Genomic DNA, 22,362 nt, shown 5'->3' with positions numbered 1-22,362 from the left:
GTGGCTAAGTAAAGCTATGACTCTGCTGTTTCTACCTTAGCCACGTGGTGACTCTAGAGGTCTGGCAAGAGCCTTAGCACCTCAGGCCCAACTTGTCAGATAGCTGTGGAACTGCTTAGAGCAGCAAACCTAGCTAGATTCTAGCCAACAGCTTTTTGTTTTCCAATTCTGGGGACAGAGTAGAAAAAAGCAGAAACAAAGGGATTTTAATGTGAGAGAGTAACAAATCTGTGAACCAACAGTCTGGAGTTTCATGATTTTTAGTATAGCTCTAGGTTTGCCATGCGTTACTGGGCATGTTACATTCCCTCACCATATGTCAATTTCTCAACCATGCCAAGTGGGTACAGCTGCCCTTGACGAGGATATCTAGTACAGCATACACACGATTTCAAAGAGATTTACCGAGTAATAGCCTTCTGGTAGGTATGAAGCCTCCTGAGATAAAAGCTGTTGCTTCTGATTCTTCACTAAACTTGCATTTTCTTGGCCACCTCCAAATTGTGACAAGGCAGAGTTAATCCTATGCTTTCCTTGTGTTCATCCCAGAAGTCAGAAGGAAAAGAAAAATAGTTGGTTGAAGGTTGTAAGAATGTTTCATCTTGAACAACCTGGAGGTTACTTTCTGTCTTCTTCTTCATCCCCAAACCCTCTGCCCAAGGACGGCGTGGATTTTGACTAGATGCTCCCACTTGGAGTCTCACTAACAGAGCCTTCTAAGTTCTATGTTCCGGGACAGAGATCATATTTGGTCCCCTCCCACTTCTTTCTCCAAAAGAGATCTCTGTCACTGTGTTTAAGTCTAGCTCCTTCTCCTGGCACAGGACAGATGGCCATGCTTACTAGGTGACCACAAGTCAAAAACGAAAAACCAGTTCTGAGCTGTCAAAAAGAACTGATAATTTCTACCATCTTCCCCAGGAAAACATTTTGGGGACGTTGAGCTCACAGAGGCCATTGTCAGTGTTTTTCCACGTAGACAAACCAGGAAGACTTACAGAGGAGCTGAGGAGCCTTCAAGGGACTGCAGCTAGAGTCTAAGACACAGGGGTAAGAGGTCTGAGCTGGAGGGTAGACAGACTTTCAGGGTCACAGCTGGATTTTTCCTGCTAGCAGGAAGAGAGCCACTGAAGAAACTTGAAGCAAGTGAAAGGTGTATTCAGAACTAGCATCTTGTTTCCAGAGGGTCCTTATATTGTCTCCCTCCCACCTGTACTGAAACTTAGCCCAAGAAAAAGATCATGATGGGGGCAGGGCACCTTTGTTGTTTCACCTTTTTTTTTTCTTCTTTAAAACACATTTTATAGCAGGAACAAAGACATTAGCAACCTAGAGGAGCTGAAGAGAAGTCACCAGACACCCACAGAAGGCAATAGAGATATTTAACCTGGAGGGGAAATGCTTGTTCTAGTAATGTACGTTTTCTTTTCCAAAGATGTATGCCAACTGGGCCAGGCCTTCTGCCAGCAAAAGTACCAGGGGACTTGCAGGACACCAAGGAAGAGTGTGCTGTTCAGCTCCCACTGTGTCCTTCAAGCAGATGAAAGATGAAAGAGTGTCAGAGGATTAGGCTAAGTTGAGACAGTAGGTGTAGGAAATATGAAGCTTTAGTGTAATCTTTCATTTCAGCCAACCCGCCCACTCAGTACAGTCAGCCCACCTTCCATAGCACACATCGCAAGGCTGTACCATTCTATGACAGTCACAGCTTCTCCCTTATCATACGAGTTAAGAAAAGCCAGTTAAGCAAAGCCAGAATCAGAACTCTCAGTAATAGGTATAAGCTAGACTAACAAGGTTTGGGATACAGGGGAGAGGGGCTGAGGGCAAGGCAGATAAGTCATACTACCTTTACAACCCTTGACAAGTTGTGAGCTGGAGATGTGAACAGCAGATACAAGCTGTCACATGACCCACAACCTCCATTTTGCTAGCCAGGCCATCCACTTGTCATTTCCCGTTATTTGGCGGCAACATGGCAGGTGGTGATGGTCAGAGTGATCACAGAGAACTGGCTTCGTCTTCAGAACGCTTCCAAGGATGTGGTCACTGGTCCCTACTAGGGCTGGATGATGTCAACGTACTCCTTCCGGAGGTGTAGGTGGCCTCGGTACCAGCTGCAGATGCCATCAACATGCTTCATGCAGACATAGTGCTGGGCCTGGTACCCATAGAGCTTCCGTTCCAGCAGCCAGTCTGTCCAGAGACACTCATTGGGGGCTGAGATGGTACACGGCACTGCATAGCAAGTGGTGATCTAGTCGTGATCACACAACATCAAAGTGAATAGAATGCCCTCTCTTTATTGCTGCCTTTCACACTCCTGTGTTCTCACAGACATCTCAACTGCCTTTGCTTTTCCCAGTCCCAAGTTTCCTCCTGAACTCTCCTCCCTATCTCCTTACAAACAGTATTATCTTCCTGGTGCCACATAGACTCACCCTTGATAGGCCCTATTCTTTCTTTACCTTCAAATGAAAATCTTGGTTCTTCACAAATTTGTTAGAGACTAAATTAAAATTTGAAAATAAATTAATTATTTTAGGGCCTGGAAGAGTACTCTGTCTGTCTTTCCATGCTCCCCCTTTTTCCCCCTTTCTTTCCTTCTTTTTCTCCCTTTCTATTTTGTTTGTTTGTTTGTTTTAAAGACTGTCTTACTGTGTTGCCCAAGCTGGGCTCAAACTTGGAATCCTCCTTCCTGCCCCAGCCTCTCAAGTCCTGCTGTTACAGGAGTGTACTACACACCTGGCTTAGATTTTCTTTAAATATTGGTTTAGTATCATTTCAGTCTGCAGTGTGTGATTGTTGGTGTCTCTGTGGACTCTGCTTTCCCACCCCCAACTTCCACGGCACAGCATAAGTATAGGAAGTGAGTAAATGCATGCATGTGGAGGAATACATGGACAAGTCCCTAAGGCTCTAAACTTGCACCTCACCCACAAGCGACTTCACACATGGACATTTCCTTACTTGGCAGCCACAGTTCTGGTGGTAGTGATGGTTCAGGCTCTCCCTCTGTACCAAGGACAGGTCTTCCCAGGGCTCAATGTAGTTGCACAGGTGGATGTAGACTTTTCCATCACCGAGAATCTGGCCTTTGTGGAGAGAGAAAAAGAATCAGGAGACTGCTTAGGGTCTCCAGGGGTCCCAGTCATTAAAAAGCTCAGAAGAGCAGTTTTTGTGACAGTCTTTTCTTTCTTTCTCTGTGTGTGTGTGTTTGTGTATGTGTGTGTTTGTGTATGTGTGTGTTAAATTATGCCCTATGTATGCTAAACACACACTGTACAACACAGAGAAAACTCCAGCTCAAATGGCTTTATGACAGCAGTGACAATTTAGGACTCAGACAAATCCTGTAACCTTTAAAGCAAAGACCATGCATGCTATCTGTACAAGCCTTTAGCATGAAGCAGAAAGAAGGTGGGATTTACAATCAGACTGCAGCTTTGTCAGATCTGGTGGTACATGCCTATAACCTTATCCCTCAGAAGACTGAGGCAAGAGGATCAAAACTTGTGGCCGGCCTGGGCTACATAGAAAGACCCTTCCTCAGAGAAACAAACAAAAGGTACAAGTAAACCAAACAACAAAATGGCTGACTGCAGGGTTGGGAATGTAGCTGAGTAATAAGCTAATGCTTAGCTTGTGAGAGGGCCTCGATCCCTAGAACAGGGTAGGGGGAGGGGGCAACTCTATGCATATATATGTTCTCTATACAGTGATAGGCCCACAAAAGATATCCACTCCTTTCCAATGGCCGTGCTAGTATTTCTTGCTCCACTGATATCTATCTCGGTGAGTATTTCCCCATAGAAAAGTGCCTTTTAAATATCAACTTGTCAAGTTCCTTCTATCCCTCATAGACCTTTTTTCATAAGCAGCACAGAAGTCTTGAGCCCCCATGTGGGTGCCAGGAACTGAACTGGTTCCTCTGAAAGAGTAGCTAGTGCTCCTAACCATAGAACCCTTTTACCAGTCCCATGGATCTTTTAATACATCCTTTTCTCAGAGCTATCCCTCACCACTCCTAGGACTTGCACACTCAACCATTTCTTCACTAAGCAGCTGCTCGCCCAAGTTCCAGATGCAGAAATCAATGACAGTATCTCTACCCTTGGTGTGCCTCTGTAGGAGGGTACACAGAAAGTAGACATTGGTGACTGGACTATAATTGCCTAGACATAAGTGCAGAAGAGGGTGGATGAATCCTTGAAGGAATTTATGGAAATTCACTGTCAACCAAATTGGACTGTCTTGCACAAAGGCAGGAGGACAGCCACACACCCTGCAACTACAGGTAGTTCATTTCAGCTCTTGGGGAGAAAGAAGCAAGATGTCATGTCACTGATAAGTGACAAAGAAAAAGCTACAATGTCATGGTGTAACCTATTGACAAAGGGTTTTACCAATCAATCTCTTCTGAAGGCATGGGCACCATTGATACGGTTTTGCAGAGTTACGTTTTCTTGCGTGTCCCAGCCTTTGGTTACTCTTGACCTCTTTGAGTACAGAAACCCTGTGTTCTCCCCTGATACACCTCAGTGCCTCAGTGAGAATGAGAAACACAAAGTGGGTGCTCAGGAAAAGGATGGGGAAATGTAAAGGGACTGATCTGCTTACAAAGAAACTGGAGGGTACAGTGGCTTTTGTCTCTGCAGAGGCTGCCCAGGGCTGTACAATCCCACATCCTTCTTGGTACTAGGAGCCAAGAAGCCCCTTTCATTGTGTCCTCTTGTTCCTGACACTCTTCAGGAGACATGTCCGGACTATGGATTCACTGAAGACTATGACTTATCCTGAATTTCTACTTTTCTACCCAAGGCCTGGTAGTATGGTCATCTGCTGGCTCCATGGATAGAAAGTAGAACTCCTCCCTATTCTTCCTGTGGGCTGTGATTTTTACTCTCCATCTTGTAGAGCTCACTCAAACAGTAGAGCTTCCCAGCTTGTTCATAACCACACCAGGGCCTCTTTTCCTGAATTCCAAAATACGTTAGTATTGTGTTCATTTATTCCCAGATTATATTCTTGGGTATATTGGATGATGGCTCATTTGCTTTTCTATCCCGACCTGTTTAGTATGGAAGAGGCTGGCCGAGTCCCAGGTGCATGGAGGTGGAACTGTAAGAATCAAGCTTATGTACAGGGCAAGATAAATAAATACACAGGAAACACTTTCCAGAGTTGTATTTGGGTTCAAGATACCAAAAATCTTATACCATAAAACTTTCAAAATGGACCTAGCTGTCCTAGATTGGTAGAGCAGCTTGTCCTTAACATAGTGAAGCAGTGGATTCCTGTGCTTTGAAAGGGAGTCCATTGTTCCTCCTAACTAAAAGGCCATGGTCAATATCACAACTCTGTTTAGCCCCTTAACTTACCAGTCAAAAGATACTGCTTCTGACTGTTGGTTTCTAGTTTCACACCACAGAGGGAAGAGTCAAATGGCGTGTAGACATACTGAATATCCTTGGCCTTCTCGAACCCTTTAAACATCTGAAAGGCAGTTACAGAAGGGCAGCACTGGGTCAGGAGTGTAATGGGTACAGAAGCAGGATAAAAGACACTCATTTTTACACAAACATTGAGCACAGCTCAAATTCAGGCTTGGTGCATGGATGACCTTGTTGACATTCATTCATTCATTTATCCATCCGTTCATTCATTCATCCATGTCTACACCTTGACTTATCGCAGGGAGATGGAGAGGTCCCATGGACAAAGCTGTGGGACAGGATACATAGCAGTTCCCCATCCTGAACACTCATTTGCTTCCATGGGCCCTGAACCTACCAGCTCATATTCACATCAGCCCCTGACTCTCCCCAGATTCATCCCTCCCACAGCACAAACCCCATCCCTCCCACAAACCCCATCCCTCCATTAGCCCATCATGGTTCAGCCCCTGTCCTGCCCCTATGTACCTTTATCTGTTTGATTTCATACCGGATCATTTTTTGAGAGTCAGCAGGGTCTTCACTGGCAGGGACTACCTTCTCACTGGATATTTTGGCCCGTATTACTGCACAGAAAAAGGGAAATGTTAACACTGTGGGAGTATGCCATCTGAGATCTGGATGGTCTGGGGTCCTCTGAGTGTCCAGAAAATTCTTGGGTCAAAAGTAGTTTGGGTTCTTAGCAGTATGGCGCATATGAGAGAGAAGAGACTTGGAATGTACAATATTTGGCAGCTTTAAATCCTTCAGGGATGTTAGGTCCTCACAATGGGTTATTTTGACCTTTTAACCCATTGGTTTCCTGAGCACAAGTTCTTCATAGCCCTGGGTATAGTGAGAGTAGGCGTCCCTTCAAGGCGAATGGTGTGGGACTCATCTGTCAGTATAAGTTAGAACCTCATAGCTTACCTATAAGCAACAGTAACAAATGTTCATCAAATTTGTAAAATGTCCCAATTCTCCATTGAGGAAATTCATCTCTTTCTACCTAATTAAGAGCTTTTTGTATTTTATTTTATTTTGTTTTTTTAGTATTGAAGACTGAACCTAAAGCCTCATGCATGAGAGGCAAATGTTCTGTCACTGAGCTACAGCCCCAGCACTGGAAAGAAGTCTTGATTTAATGGAGAATATCTAAGGGGGGGTGCGGCAGCACCTACCACAGAAGGGGGTCAACAAAGAACCAAGAAGCCTTCAGAAAATGAAGGGTGAATAGTAGTTGCCAGGAATTTAAAGTTGTGGAAAAAAGGGTATCCATGTACGGAAAGAGTAAAGGAAAAAATGGTGTGTTTGTCCTATGAGTACCCTTGCCAACCTCAGCAGCAGGATGCTAGACAGGTGTTATAATGCAAACGCCCTTCCCCTCCAGAGACAGCTAGGTCCTCAGCTGAGCTGACAGAACTACTCTAGAGGTCCATGATATAATACTTCCTTATTCTACAAACCAGGCTTTGCATCAAAGTCAATAAAGCAATAGCCATTTCTGACCTATCATCTGCCACAAGAGGCACCCATACATTACTTGAGCTCCACTCCCTCCCTCAGACCCCAGGTCTAAAATTCTGCCCAACACCACTTCTCCCACTGGCAACCCTGCTGTGGTCCTCTAGGGCCACGAACTCACCTAAAGCAGAGTGGCAGAAGTGCTGCTGGGGGTGCGCAGGCGCACAGCTGCACGCCTCACCCCGTCCAGGGGGCCACAGCAAAGCCAGCAGCCTCAGCACCAGCGCCCAGCTCAGCGCAGCCAGGGGACTCCAGGGCATGACACTGCAGAGCCCCAGCTGAGCTCGTGGGGTCTGCCTGTCTTAACAAACAGCCCCTCCAGGACTCCTCCAGAAAGCTTCACGCAGTCCCAGTCTTTATGAGGTGGCTTTAGGGCCAATCCCGCCCCATGGGCTCCTCCCTCCTTTGGCACCAGGCCACCCACAGCCACAGGACCCAAGGCTCTCCTGACCAGACCAACAGACCGAGTCAAGGCAGAGGGAAGCCTGCAGATTTCCGAAAAGAGCCTGGAAGTAGAGGAAGATTCGGGCGTTAGGGGCAGAGAGAGAGAGAAAAGCAAAGACCAGTGAAGAGACAAGAAAAGGTGGAAAGATGAGGGATTGAGGCTCCAACACTAATAGCAAGAGCAAGTGAGGGGAGGCATAGACACAGAGAGACACAGGCCAAGTCAGAGGCAGACAGAATTACAACAGGCAAAAGAGACAGTGACAGAGGAGGACGGACCCCTCGCTGAGCTGCATACTGGGAATGAGACAAGCTACTCAGGGCTTCTTTCAGCTGCAGGAAGTGTTTTCAATGCCCTATTTACGAGGCTCCAAAGCAACAGCAAACAGTCAGGGAACAGGACAGAGAAAGTTGGGGTGTGTGTGTGTCTTGGCGCTGTCAGCCAAGGGTGGGGGGTGGGGACGGTGAGGGGTGGTGGGAAGGATGTTAGAGAAAGTAGCCAGTGCTTTCAAACCCTTTCTCACAGTCAGAGCTGTAGACTCTACAGAGAGTTGGGGGCAGTTCTTTTCCATGGAGCTTAGAACAGGGGGGTGTCCTGTAACGCAGGACAAACTTCGGACCTCAGAGTGCCTAGTGCACATCATTGCCCTCTGGAGACTGCCATGGTGCAGAAGGTGGAGCCGCTTAGCAAACAAGCCAGGCACTCATTGTGACCCAAGCCTTGTCCAGTGTTTGTCAGCAAAGTGCTCCAAGAATTTGAATGAAAAGAAGCTCTCGGAATGACTGCCTGGGGAGGGTAGGAGGCTGGATCCTGATTCTGACTGCCATTGGGTCTGTCAGTGATCTTTGCCTCTCCGGGCCCTAACTTTTTTCTCCATAAAACAGAACTGAACCATATGATTTATTTCTCTCTTCATTTTACATTTGGTAGTGATGTTTGAAAAGAAAGGACTTGGAAGAGAAAGAAGTCAGACAGAGGCAGGTGACAGGTCAAGGCTGATGCCAATGCTCAGACCAAGAGTTGTCACTTCGGGGGTGTCTTAAAGGCATCAACTCAACCTTGTCACTTGGCAGGTGTGAAGGCTGAGAGGCTCAGTGCCACGAAGTAACTTGCAGGAGATTCGTGGTAGAGAGAACTGGAATCGTCACTGCTAGTGTGGCTTCTGTGCTCTCCCTACGGCTCCATGGTGCTGTTCTACTTCTGCCTGAATTTTGTTGCAGCTCAAAATCCTGCCTTTGGAGGGTCCATCTTCCTTTAAATCTTATTCCTTCTCTGATAAAACTGGGCCACTTGGGGAAAGAGTTTACTTTCTTAAGGAGGTCTCCCAAGGGTAGACATGTCAAATTCTATGTCATCTCTTCCAACCCCTAAACTGGACAGAGGTGGGCCTCAGCATACTAAGTCCGAGTCTGTGGTATTGACAAGGAGTGGAGAGTGTGACAGGGTCAGCTCAGGGAAGATGGCGCTTGATGGGGAGAGGTCAGAGGTGCATGTTTCAAATGGATGTTACGGTACTCAAAGTGTGCTTCCTAACATTTCTGGCTTATTACAGTACGGTCATGAATTAAAAAACAAATAAAAAGAACAAAAAACTTCTTATCTGTGAGGGGTCCTGCCAGGGTTATCTAATGCAGAGAAAACAGAAGCAGAGAGATGTAGCACATCAGATAGGAAGCTCTGCTTCCAGCCTCCTGTGTAACCTTGGGAACGCTGCTGTCATTCTATAGGTTCCCCGTGTAAAACTAGTAGAGTGTACTAATTATCTTAATATTTTATTAACTATTCAAGAATGTCAAACAGTGTATTTTGACAAATTCACCAAACATTTATTTTTTTCAGTTTGTGTGCATGTATGAGTTTGTATGTATCATGTGTATGCAGGTGTCTGCAGAGGCCAGACGGTGTCAAATGCCCTGGAGCTGGAGTTACAGACAGTTCTGAGACGCCTGGTATGGGTGCTGAGAACTAAACCCAGGTCCTCTCCAAGAGCTGTAAGCCATTTTAACCACGCAGCCGTCTCTAGCTCCTGCTTTGATTCTTTAAAGGATGTTTCCAAGGGTCTTCCCAAGAAAAATCGTTTAGGGTTCCAAAGAGAAAAGACTTACTGACCTGCCCATTTCTTCCTTTTCTCCTCTCAGCTTACACTTCCTACGTTCCCTGTAGTGGTGAAGATTGGACATGCTCACTCGGGCATGGGCAAGGTAAGGTAGGATGGCTCTGGTGCTCTGGGTTGAGTCGGAAGGGGCTTTTTGTCAGCAAGACCATTTGTAGACTATTCTGCCTGTGTTAGTGGATTCCCCCCAAGGACCGGACCAAGTCTCTTGACAGCCATGGGTTTTTGCCCAGTGATACAATGAAGAGTACAAGCAACCCAGTTGGCCCCTTAGATCTTTTGTAACAACTTAATCACCCTTGTTCTGGGAAGGGACTAGACACAAAGGAACTGATGGGGAGATGAGATGCTCATGTTTTGCTGCTCTCAGAACTATGTGATTGGCTCTGAGACTCCATGTTCCTGTGACTTCTCAGTGACTGAATGTGCATGTTACTCTTCTTGTCTGCCTTACATCAACATCAGGTCAAAGTGGAAAATCACTACGACTTCCAGGACATTGCTAGTGTGGTGGCCCTCACTCAAACCTATGCCACAGCAGAACCCTTCATTGACGCCAAGTATGACATCCGGGTTCAGAAGATTGGCAACAACTACAAGGCTTACATGTGAGTGAGTGTGTGTGTGTGAGTGTGTGTGTGAGTGTGTGTGTGAGTGTGTGTGTGAGTGTGTGTGTGAGTGTGTGTGTGAGTGTGTATGTATGTGTGAGTGTGTGTGTGTGAGTGTGTGTGTGTGAGTGTATGTGTGTTGCGGGGGGGGGGTGTTCAGCGGGTCCATTTGCTCCCAGCAGCCTCCGTTTAACCTCATTAGATCCATAGGGTAATAGTAGGGAGAGGGTGACTCTAAGTCAGGTTTCTTAGAGACAATTTTTGATAAGTCAAAGGCATGATCTGAGAAATAAAATTATAGCTAATTTCATTAGCCTCAAAGTAGGTTTTATTTTGTCTACTGACAGGAAAAAAGACTGTAGTCTACAGTGGTGACAGTGTATGGGCCTTTTCATTAACGGTGGTCATAAGTGTTCTTGAATCACACTATCATATAGGTGTTGACAGTTTGCAAAATGTCAGTAAAAAACCAACCTGTCTTACTCTTCTAAAAAACAAGGCAGACATTAAACCTGCCACCACATCATGCTCACAGAAAGGCCTATTTTAATAGTTTTTTAAGAATGGGCTGTACACCTTGTGTCCCTGTGTACTTTGTTTCCTACGTCACACACTCTACACGTTTCATACTACCAGGAAGATCTGCATGCTTCACCAGACTGCAAGAGCACATAAACAGCTGAGCCCCTAATGTAAACGCCCAGCCTTGGAAATGCTACCAAACACTGACAGCCTCATTTTACCACAAGTGGAGGGCTGCTCCACATACCCGCGTCCACAGGGCAAAGATGTCAGGAAGACAGAAGACTTCAAGATTTGCCTGGTCTTCTGTCATAAACATTCAGTGTACAGCTCCAGTTTTGAGACATTAATCTGTGGCCTTTTAAAAAGTTGGTTAAGATGTGAAGTTTTCTTTACAAATAAAGAACATAATTAATACATAAATTTGATTTCTGTCACTCAAGACACATGAAGTTGAATGCCTTCCTGTCCCTCAGCCATACCCTTGTTCCCATCATCCCCCCTCCCCCTCTTTTCACTGTTGGTGGGGGTGGGGAGCACTCCTTCCCATGCCTGTCCACACTTCAGTCCTTCCCACAGAGCATGCTCTTCTCTAGGGAGAGTTTCTTGTGGGAGAATGAGGAAAGTACTGTTTCTCAACTTGTGTGGGGTAGCACACCCTTAAAGAAATCTGAACTGTGGAGGTGGGGTGTCTTTCTGATTTGGGGGTTTTGGATTTATAATTTGGGTTGTGTCTCTCTGTCTCTCTTTATCTTTTTTCTTCTCTATCTATTTTTCTTCTCTCTTTGTCTCTCTGTGTGTGCAAATTTGTGTATTTGTGGCCAGGAGAGACAGGCAGATCTCTCTCTCTCTCTTTCTCTCTCTCTCTCTCTCTCTCTCTCTCTCTCTCTCTCTCTCTCTCTCTCTCTCTCTCTCTCTCTCTCTCTAGAATTTCTCTGTGTAGCCACTGGCTGCCCTGGAATTCACTCTGTAGACCAGGCTAGCCTTGAACTGATATCTACCTGCATCTGCCTCCCAAATACTGGGATTAAAGGCACACGCCACTACACCTTCATTAATTTTCTTAATTCGCATTCACAGTAATGGTTTTCATTGTGACTTTTTCATACATACTTTGCTGTTGTTGAGCTTCCCCACCCCCACTCTGCCTCTGCCTCCCCTATCCCTCCTCCCACTATCCCCTCTCTGTTTTTATAGCACATGTATTCTACCTCTTTTTCTTTCCCTTTCATCCCAAGGTGCATTTTTCTCTTCCCATGGCCTCCTTTCTAGTTTCGTGACCTAGACCCCATGTGCAAACACACACACATATAAATATTAGAATATAAGTTCTGTCTATTAGAGAGAATGTGGTGTTTGTGTGAATCTGGGTTGCTTTGTTTAACATAATTTCTAGCTCCATTTATTTTTCTGCCAATGTTATATCAGTTTTCTTGGTGACTGAATAAAATTGCACTGTGTGTGCATGTGCCATGTTTTCTTTATCCATCACCTCTTCTATTCCCTGGCTGTTGAGAATAGTGAGGTAGTAACAAGGATGTACAGGTATATCTGCCATAGGACTTAAAATACTTAGGGTATATATATATCCAGAAGTAAGAGAACAGGGCCATTCCATCTTTCTAATGTTAGTTTGTGGAGAAACGTTCACACTGTGCACTGTATGGTATGCTTGTGGACATTAGAGGATTACTTGCAGGGATCTGTTATTTCCTTCCACCATGCATTCTGGGAATCAAACTGAGGTTTTCAGGCTCAGTGCCTAGTGAGTACCCACTGAGCCGTCTTGCTGGTTCCAGCAGCTGTTTTAATTCCGTGCAATCACATCCCTCAATTCTTAGGTTAATTCCTCCACTGCTGGAGTCCTTTTCAGAAAGCTCTTGCTGGTGACTAGATGCTTTCTCTGTTTCCCTCTAGCATCTTCAGGTTTTATACTAAGGTCTTTGGACCATTTTAAATAGAGTTTTGTTCACACTGAAAGACATCTAACGTCTAATGGATAGATAGCCAGCTTTCCCATCACCATTTATCTAAGAAAATTATTGTTCTAGTGCATGGTTTTGACACCTTATGGCTTTCTTTGCTTGTTAAGTGCTGTGAATCCTCTGTTCCATTGATCTGCATGTCTGTTTTTGTGCTAATGCCATGTTGTCTTCATCACTGGCTCTGTAGTATGCTTTGAGATCAGGTGTTGTATACCTCCAGCACTGTTCTTTCTGTTTGGGGTTTCTTTTGATATTCAAGGTCTTCTGTGTTTCCTTATGAATAGTAGGATTGTTTGTTTTCTACTGTGAGGAATGTTATTGGAATTTGGATGGGATTGTATTGACTGGTATATCACTTTTGGTAATATAACCATTTAACAATATTATCAATCTATGGCTATTAGAAGTCTTTGCAATAGTCTAGTGTCATCTTGAACACTTTTCTTCAATTAAAGTTTTAAGTGTAGAGGTCTCTCATGTTTCTTCATTAAGTTTATTCCTAGGTATCTTATTTTAATTTATCTAAGCTGTTATAAATAAGACATTTTGTATAACTTCTTTCTTGTCAAGTTAATTATTACTAGATAGAGAAGCTGATGAGGAATAGACTGACTTCCTCCTGTCTTGTTTGTGTCCGTCTTATTTTACTTGTGATTTGTTTTAATGTCTTAGTTAAGAGCCTGAGCACTCTGTTGACTAAGAGTGGAGGGAGTAGGTGTCCTGCCTTACTTCAGATTATAGATGAAATGTTCTCAGCTTTCCCCACCTAGAATAGTTAGTGGTAGTCTTGTGGCTTACGCTGAGCCTTCTTTTTGTTTCTAGTTTCTTCTGAATTTTTATCATGTTGAACCTTATCAAATACTCTCTCTGTGTCTATTGAAATAGTCATATCTTCTGCCACTAAATCTATTCATACGGTGCTTTTAAATTTTTTAATTTGGGTGTTTTTGTATGATGAATGAATGTTACATCTCTAGATTGAAACCACCTTGACCTCAATGTATCATTTTAATATATCTTTAATTTTTATCACATGTATGTATTTGTATGTGTGAGAGCATGTGTGTGCAATAGCACACACACCTGAGTATATATGTGTATGTGCATGCCACAGTGTAGGCACAGAGGTCAGAGAACAGCTTGTGGGAGTTGTTTCTCTTCATATGGGACCTAAAACTCAAACTCAGGACATTATTCTTTGTGGCAGGTACTTTCATCAGCTAAGCCATCTTGTCGGCCCTTCTTAATATATTCTTGAATTTGGTTTATAAGTATCTTGTTGAGAATTTTTGCATCTATATCCATCAGTGAAATTGGTCTAAAATTTTCTTTTTTGTGTGTGTTTTGTTCTTACCTGATATGGCTACCTGATTTTGTTCAATAGAGTAAATTTTTAGGAACCCTTTCCTTCCCATTTCTGTGAGTTTTATAAGTATTGATTTCAGGTCTTCCTTAAAATCTTTACAGAATTCAGAAGTGAGGCCATCTGGTCCTTGTTTTTCTTCCTAATTACACTTAATTACTGCTTCAATTATGTTACTTGTTATGAGTCTGTTTACAATATTTGTATCTTTTGATTTAATTTTAGTTGACCATATGTTCTTTTAGAAATTTATTTATTTTTCCAGATTTTTAGCTTTTTAGATTAAAGTTTTTAAGATATTCTCTAATGGTTCCTGACTATCATTAGAGTCTCTTGTCATCACTACCTTTTCATCTCTGCTTTTGTTGTTTGGAGCCTTCTATTTCTGCTTAGTTCTTCCCAAAAATCTGAGTTTTAAATTTGTGGTTCTATGTACAAGTCTTTTAGTCTCTATTTTCTTAATTTATAACCTAATCTCTATTCTTCCCAGTTACTACATTTTGGGTTTGGTTTCTTGCTTTTCTGGGGTCTTGAGGTACATCATTAGGTTATTTATTTGAGACCTATCTGATGGGTTTTGTTTGTTTTTGTGTTTTTAACATTAGGCCTTTAGCTGTGCTTTTCTCTCAGCACTGCTTTAGCTCTATCTCAGCTTTGAACCAGCTGTACTCTCGTTTCCATTTGATTCTAGGAAGTGTTTAGTTTCTCCCGTGATTACTTCAGTGAGCCGATATTCATTCCAAAGAGCATTGTTCATTTGCCATGTAATTGTGTATTTTCTGTAATTTCTCTTGCTTTTGACTTTTTTTATTCATCTTTAGTCTAATAAGAAGGAATTCTTTCAATTTTTTTTTTTTTGTTGTTGTTGTTAAAGATTGCCTTGTGGCCTCTATGTGCTTGATTTTAGAAGTCTCATGAGCCTCTGAGACTTGTATTTCTTATCTGTTAGATGGACTATTCTGAAGATATTCTGTAGCTATTGATCCATGGTAGAGTTTAGCTTTAGAGAATCTTGACTCATTTCTGAGCTGGGTAGTAGATATATGGGAAAGGATTATCACACTGGAACCAACTCCATTCCTACACTAGCTAGGAACCAAAATTCCTATACTTTTTTAAACATGTTATATCTGTTTTGACTAAATATGCAGTTACAGGCAAGAACTCTTCGAGTTTCATTCTCATTATCTGTAAAGCTGGACAACATTTTACCTTCAGTCCATGGAGGCTAGGGTAGGGTTAGTGAGGTACACTTTGGAAAGCATTTCGTGCTGTTCAAGTGTGAGGGTTATTGTCATCCTGTTAGTCCACTCACCGAATCACCGTAAAGCTCTGAAAAACTGGCTGTGTTGATGGGATTTTTAGTGTCTGGAATTAGCTCATCAGGGAGGAAACACCTGGAAACTGGCACCAGCACCCTCCACATAGCATTGAGTGCCAGTGACAGTGCACGGTGGCTCCGAGTGTCCATAGTAAAAGGGAGATTTCTGTTCCCTAGGTTTCCCCTCCCTCCTGATCAGCCTATCAGGTGAAGGCTGATAACTTAAGCAATAGAAATAGCTCTCTTTACCTAAGCCTGTCCAGTTGTTTACCTGGAAACCCTGTGTTCATACACAAGACAAGGTCAGAGAGGTAGAGTGATGTATAGGCCACCCAGCCAGTCAACAGTAAATCTAGATCTAGAAATTTGGTCATCCAACCCCTACTTAGCCAGGATTAGTTGTCTCTATTTAAACTGAAGGGGTTGGATAGAACCACTTCATGGGTGAAACACAATATAGCAAAGGTTGGTTGTTTTTGTTACATCAGTTATTTGATAGCTAGAGCCAAAGGGGAAACTGACTCATCAGGGTCAAACTGCTTCTATTCTAGAGACCCTCAGAGGGTAACCATTAAAAAAGTGTCCAGGTAAAGATTGTGAGAGATGTTCATGAGAGCTAGTGAGATTCTATTTGTGTAGTTCTCTGAGTCTGTCCACATTGTAGATAGGCTGTTAGGCTTATCAGGCAGAGTATCCGAAGACTTTGACATTGTTGTGGGCAAGTTCTGGCTTACAATTTAGCTCAAATAGCTAAGAAAAAAAAAAAAAAGTAGATCTAAGATTACTAGTAAGGTATAGGTAGTTTTGTAAGGTCTTGAAATAGAGAAAGATCTGCTTTGGTTGAAAAACTTGGGACAAGCTCCATGGAGTAAGAGCTCTCTGAGATCAGCCTTTGTTGAGAGAATCGTAGGCATCATAGGTGACTCTGGGTTCAACAGATAGACCCTTTGGCTTCTCAGGGGAATTCCCATAGGGAATGCAGGGGTGATCCAATGATCTGCAGTTCTAGATTTCCTGTCCTTTCCTGGCATGGCTCACAGCCTGTCCTTTCCTGGTGGGGGCTTGTTTCAGGAGGACATCCATCTCAGGGAACTGGAAGACAAACACTGGTTCTGCAATGCTGGAGCAGATTGCCATGTCGGACCGGTGAGTAAGAATATAGGAAGGCTGCTGTCAGTAAAGACATGTTAGAAATAAGCCCTGTCTGAAAGGAGGTTCTGTGTAGACAAGAATAATAAAATGCAGATGCTCTGACAGCCAGTAAACCAGATAAGACAGGGCCAAGTCAAATGCTGTTACAGAGATAAAGGTTATGTACCATAGAAGGTCCCATAAAGAAATAATAGCAAGGGCTGGAGGACCTTCTGGACAAGGTGAGGCCTAAGTCTGGGCTTAGAAATATAAATAGGTTCAGGGGCTCAGGAAGGGGAGGCATCATAAATAGGTACCATGCTTGGTGGAATAGAAGAAGGAGAAGAAGAATGGAGGTAAGGGAAGAGAAATGTTGGGGCAAAAAGACCTTACTAAAATGTAGGCTTGATGTGAACTTAACACCGTAGACTCAGGACATCTCCTGATCCCCTCCAGGTACAAGCTCTGGGTAGACGCCTGCTCTGAGATGTTTGGTGGCCTGGACATCTGTGCAGTCAAAGCTGTGCATGGCAAAGATGGCAAAGACTACATTTTTGAGGTAGGTCTGTCCCCGTGAACAGATCAGTATGTAGGAACATCAAGCTGGGGGCAGAATCGTGGTCCAAACATTGTGTGAACATCCCATAGTACATTTAAATTTCTCTAACTATGATGTTCCATGATGGCAGATCTGCACAGCAGGCTTCCTCTCCAAGTAGAGAGCTGTTAGTCAAACCACACAGTGAGCAACAGAACAGATAGCACATCTAGGTCCTAGTTCCCAGCCTACCTTGTTATAGGAACATTGTCGTGACTGTATCATTTGTTTATTCTGAGAAAGCCACCTTAGAGAATTGTTTAGTCCAACCTAATCACTTTAGTAAGGAAGAAAATGGACCCTCTCTACCGTGAATCTGTGCTTATGGCCACAGGGTGAATCAGTGTCAACTTGGGCACCTGGATACAGATGGTTCTTTTTAACATCTCTTAACCTTGGAGATACTGTACTCTGCCTGGTTCCCCAACCAAGCTTAGCTAACTTTCCTTTCACGTGTTAAAGAGAAAGCTATGGCAGTGTGAGCACCACTCTGCCACCTCACTGAGCTCAATCTTCCTGGGACTAAAGGAATTGGTGTTTCAGAATACCAGGATCAGGAGACCAAAATGGGTTTTAGATTCAAAATTCACTCCATAGCCTGCTTAGCATGGAACTTTCTAGATAAACATATCACCCTCTCTGGGTAAGCCTGTTTATCCTCTGCAAATGAGAGTTGGATGGCCAGAGTCTATGAGTCTCCTAAAGTGGACATTTCCTCGGAAGGACACACTGCCCCAGATACAGGAAGAATCTGTAGCAAGTAGAGAAACTGTACTGGTCAGGAACAAGGACAGGAATCAGGCTGTTTTATGAGCAGAGCATGTTTGGAGACAGACTGAGACATCAAAGGATGCAAACTGCCTGCTCTTAAGGCCTTCCCTTCCATGTCATCCTGCTCCTCTCTCTGTGAGCTTCCAGCCCCAAGCTATACTTTCTCCTTGGTTTTTTTCTTCTTCCCACTCTTAGTAGCCAGCATCTCAGAGCCCTGGTCCAGGAGGAGGGAAAGAAAAGGGATTATGGCAAATGATTGCAACAGAAAGAGATGGTGCCTGTCTCTGCTGAAGAACACGATTCTAGCTAACCAACACAATTTGAAGCTGATACAATTAAACTATACCCATCCCCACACAGCATAGAGGGCCTTTATATTTCTAGACCTCTTCCTCACCTGGGTCACATCTTCCACCAGGTCATGGACTGTAGCATGCCACTGATTGGGGAACACCAAGTGGAAGACAGACAACTCATCACTGATCTAGTCATCAGCAAGATGAACCAGCTATTGTCCAGGACTCCTGCCCTGTCTCCACAGAGACCTTTAACCACCCAACAGCCCCAGGTAAGGAACTGCAAAGAGACCCAGCACAGTCATGAACCTCTGCTCCAGACACTGTGACTCCAGGAGGAAGCAGAGGTCAGATACGTGCTGGGATCAGTTCTCTCTCTTCCTTCTCTCTAGTTCCTTCCTCTCTGGCTTATCTTTAAGTATTCCCCGTAGAGGTCCCCCTTTCAGCAGTCTGCAGTATTAGCCTCAGAACTGTGCAGAGATGGGGTACTAGATCTTCACCCTGAACTCAAAGACTCCAGGGAGCTATATCCTATTTCTCCTATGACTCAGGGAGTCTTGTTTTGAGCTAGGGGATCTCTGAGGGATGTTTTTGTGTGGAGTAGCATTTTTCTGAATATGATACTAGTTTAGAAGGAGGGAAAATTCAGTCCCCTGTTTGCAGGGAGAAATTTACCTGACAAGGTAAAATTTAAATTAGAAATCTGTTTTTGTTCCTGTGAGAGAGAAGTTGACTATTCTCAGTTGATACATGACTCCCATCATAGTCAGATGCAGGTTTACTGGAAAATCCACATAAACCTCTATAGAACATTAGGCCCAGGAGCTCTATGACAAACCAAGAACAGGTAAGACCTCAGGCTTGAAGTTCTGAGTCCATGAGGGACGTATTTCATTTTTCATAAATATCTCCATGACTCGTCCGCTGACTTTTATGTATTAGGGTAGTAAGAATGTGAACAGTGAATCAAAGAACTGAGTCTTAGTGAGCTTTTCCATACACATCTGTGTAACTTTGTGAGGAATCACTTCCCTTTAGTGAAGTTTAGGTTTTGCCATTCTTATTAGGATTCCCTTAGAAACCTTTCCTTCAAAATTCAACTTGAAAGAGTTACAGGGATAGAGATAGAATAGTGTAGAGAATCCATTTTGAAACGAACATCAAGTCTGAATTGTAAACCTGCATCTGTTGGCTTTAGGACCTTGTGTCCATAGCAGTGGTTAAGAGAAGGTAACCATAGCCTATATCCCTATGAGAATTAAACAGAGAAAAATCCTAAAGTGAGGCAGAACAACATGAAGCACCCAGGAAGGTTAACATGTGCCAGAAGCACTGTCTGGATTTGGATCCTACAATCTGATGGAGAAGCATCAGCATGTTATGGGGAAGTGCGCGAGTGCCAGCCAAGATTACACTGCGCTCACTAGCAAGCTAGCAGCCTCCTAGAAATCCTTCAGTAAGAAAGAATAAGGAGATGAGAGTTTATACCTAGCATGGAAAAATGAGACTAGGTAAGTTATTTAGGGTAGAGACCAATTACCCGAAACACTTGAGCATTGCAGATAGATAGATAGATAGATAGATAGATAGATAGATAGATAGATAGATAGATAGATAGATAGATAGATAGAAACATTGATATTCAGGATAAGGAACCCAAATTGCCAAGAGATTTGTTATTTTAGTCAGTAGTATATATACCTTTTAAGGTAGGTAGAGACATGATGTATAAATAAATATTTCCATCAAAATTGATTAAATTGAAACAATGTGGCAGTTGATAAGTTAGACCTCTCTCTGGGCCTGTTTACTCCTCTACTGTGGGCAATCCAATCTAAGTATCTTTTATGCTCTAAAATTTTCTCTGTAGCTAGGCCCAGTGGCATATGCCTTTAATCTCAGCACTGGAGAGGCAGAGACAGGTGGATCTCTGTTAGTCTATAAATCGAATGCCAGGTCTGTACAGTGAGACACAGTAAATTTGGGAGGGGGGAGAGTGGAATATTTTCATCCTCATTGATTGTAGAGAAAATGAGAGCTTCTGGGCTGACAGAGGTTGACTCTCACTGTTTGGGACACCTGAGTTGAGGGTGGCATTGTGCAGTGTCACACTATCTATTATCCCTGGTGAGCATTTCCCCTTTTCTGACATCTGGCTCTGATAAATCACTTAGTGGTTACATTTTATAATTTTGTAAATGTAATGAAATTGAGATGCTTGTGTCCCAGGATTACCTTCCAGATCCCAGGATGCTTCAGTAAATAGTTAACAATAGCATGTTCCTCGCATTTCAGACTTCATTTCAGCACAGAAACCCTAAGGGGACAATGCCCAAATCATATCCAAACCATATCACCCCCCCCCCTTTTTAAACAAACAGTAAGTATCTTCAGTATAAGCTTCTTAGCAGACCACACTGGAAACTAGGATACTCAGGAGTAATCCCCTTCTCTGTTATTACATGCCCTCCCTCCCAACCTCTCCAGACTGTTTCCGCACTTGTGAAGTGGAATTAAGTGGGTGATTTCTAGTTCCCATCCAATACCGGGGTCCCCTGCAGTCATCCAGACCACAAAGTGTGGGCATCATCCTCTGTAAAGTCTTACTAAGGCCTATTTAACTTTAATAGAGGACATTACTCCGTAAGACCACCTTTGGTAAGATACCAACTAAAAGTTCTGGAGCTCTAATGGAGCTCTGCAGGCACCAGGAACTCTGAAAATTGTACTCACAGTCACTGCGTGTTGTAGAAAATGATTCTGACCAAAACCAAACCACAGGAAAATAGTGATGAATCAGAGAAGGCCCTAAAAGCAAGCTTCTGCTGCCCTTGGACCCTTGGAGTATCTCTTTCCCTGCATCCCTGTGTGGTAACTCTCAGGGATGTTAGCAATCAGAAGGGTCACCTGAGCATCACTGTTCAGAGCCATTGCTGGGACATCATTACCTAACCCTAACTGATACATGCAGTCTAAGGGGTTCACAGTGAAATCACAACATACTTTGATTTTTTTAGAGTTTTGAGTTTAGAGGTTGCTTCTGGAAACCTGATGCAAAAGCCAAGCCTCTCTTTAGGCAAGGCCAAATTCTTTCTGCACACATGATTAAGTTACCATAGCAACTTTCCCAAATTGTCTCTGCCCCTCATGAGCAAGGACCAGACTTAGGCAGTGAGTGAGTATGGTTCCTGCCCAAAGGTTGTTTGTGTCCTTAATAGAAGCCGTGACTGAATTCCTGCCTGTCCAGTGGCTTCTATACCCTGTATTAACTTGCTCCTGAGTCTGTGCTTTGACATCAGGCTGCCCAGAAGCCAGTTCAACATCTGGCAGGATGCAGAGATTGGGCCTTGAAGCTACAACTGTACTGGTCGCATTTCCAGACCCTGTTTTGTTTAGATGAGGACTTGTTGCTGATGGTTGAGAAAACATTCACCATTCTAAGCCCAGGTCAAGGGACCAGGCACACCTTTAGAACAGCTGTAGCCCACTTTCCCACCTCCCCAGCAACCCTTCCCCCTTCCCCCCTCCCCAACCCCTCCTCCCCACCTCTCCACCTCCCCACCTCCCCACCTCCCCACCTCCCCAGCCCACCCCCACCTCCCCAGCAACCCTTCCCCCTTCCCCCCTCCCCAACCCCTCCTCCCCACCTTTCCACCTTCCCACCTCCCCAGCCCATCCCCACCTCTCCACCTCCCTACCTCCCCAGCCCCTCCTCTCCACCTCCCCACCTCCCCAGCCCCTCCTCCCCTCCTCTCCACCTCCCCACCTCCCCAGCCCCTCCTCCCCACCTCTCTACCTCCCCACCTTCCCAGCCCCTCCTCCCCACCTCTCCATCTCCCCACCTTCCTAGCCCCTCCTCCCCACCTCTCCACCTCCCACCTCCCCACCTCCCCACCTCTCCATCTCCCCAGCCCCACCTCTCCACCTCCCCAGTCCCACCTCTCCATCTCCCCAGCCCCTCCTCCTCACCTCCCCAGGCCCTCTTCCCCCACTCCCCACCTCTCTACCTCCCTACCTCCCCAGCCCACCCCCCCACCTCTCCACCTCCCCGCACTTTACCCACAGGAATCTGTTTCTAAGGCCCAGTCTCCTCCTGACTCAGGGCCTCACCTTTTGCTTTAAAGTGTCCTTTTCTTTTCCTTCACTAGTTTCACCTTTCCAAATGGTCACATTCATATGTAAGCATCTCCCATTAAAAGACAGGACACTAAGACACTCTTGAACCCAATTCCCTTCTAGCTACTGCTCAC

The 22,362-nt window shown here is 44.3% G+C and overlaps 2 protein-coding genes across 4 annotated transcripts in view; one reads left to right on the top strand and one right to left on the bottom strand.

The window, feature by feature from the left end:
- Positions 1-22,362, top strand: part of SYN2 (synapsin II) — a gene marked incomplete at both ends in the record, with an annotated part of 143,272 nt that overhangs the window by 104,745 nt on the left and 16,165 nt on the right. For both annotated transcript variants that reach the window (XM_080914650.1, XM_080914651.1), the window contains 5 exons: positions 9,543-9,605; positions 9,983-10,125; positions 16,388-16,462; positions 16,904-17,006; positions 18,235-18,384. In XM_080914650.1, coding sequence (XP_080770776.1) covers positions 9,543-9,605; positions 9,983-10,125; positions 16,388-16,462; positions 16,904-17,006; positions 18,235-18,384 — 534 coding nt within the window. The remainder of the gene's footprint in view (positions 1-9,542; positions 9,606-9,982; positions 10,126-16,387; positions 16,463-16,903; positions 17,007-18,234; positions 18,385-22,362) is intronic.
- On the bottom strand, positions 1,754-7,320 carry TIMP4 (TIMP metallopeptidase inhibitor 4). 2 transcript variants are annotated; one of them, XM_080914653.1, is made up of 5 exons: positions 7,081-7,320; positions 5,925-6,022; positions 5,382-5,496; positions 2,971-3,095; positions 1,754-2,238 (listed from the first exon to the last, which is right to left on the bottom strand). In XM_080914653.1, exons 1-5 carry the CDS (start codon positions 7,217-7,219, stop codon positions 2,140-2,142), a joined length of 576 nt encoding a protein of 191 aa, XP_080770779.1. In that variant the 5' UTR covers positions 7,220-7,320; the 3' UTR covers positions 1,754-2,139. The 2 variants fall into 2 exon arrangements, with proteins under 2 accessions (XP_080770779.1, XP_080770778.1); XM_080914652.1 differs by having other exon boundaries at positions 1,754-2,257; positions 7,081-7,316.

The sequence above is a fragment of the Micromys minutus genome, assembly GCF_963924665.1.
Source record: "Micromys minutus genome assembly, chromosome: 3".
NCBI classification, from domain to species: domain Eukaryota; kingdom Metazoa; phylum Chordata; class Mammalia; order Rodentia; family Muridae; genus Micromys; species Micromys minutus.
The sequence above is the reverse complement of the archived record's forward strand: the minus strand, read 5'-3'. Positions and strand labels throughout refer to the sequence as shown.

Bases quoted from the DNA above. Each gene is read 5' to 3' on its own strand.
- TIMP4 (XM_080914652.1), bottom strand. From the start codon at position 7,219: ATGCCCTGGAGTCCCCTGGCTGCGCTGAGCTGGGCGCTGGTGCTGAGG. The intron at 5,497-5,924 runs GTACATAGGGGC...ACTGCCTTTCAG, and splicing joins ATGAAATCAAACAGATAAAG to ATGTTTAAAGGGTTCGAGAA. The intron at 2,258-2,970 runs GTAAGGAAATGT...GATCACGACTAG, and splicing joins ACCAGAACTGTGGCTGCCAA to ATCACCACTTGCTATGCAGT.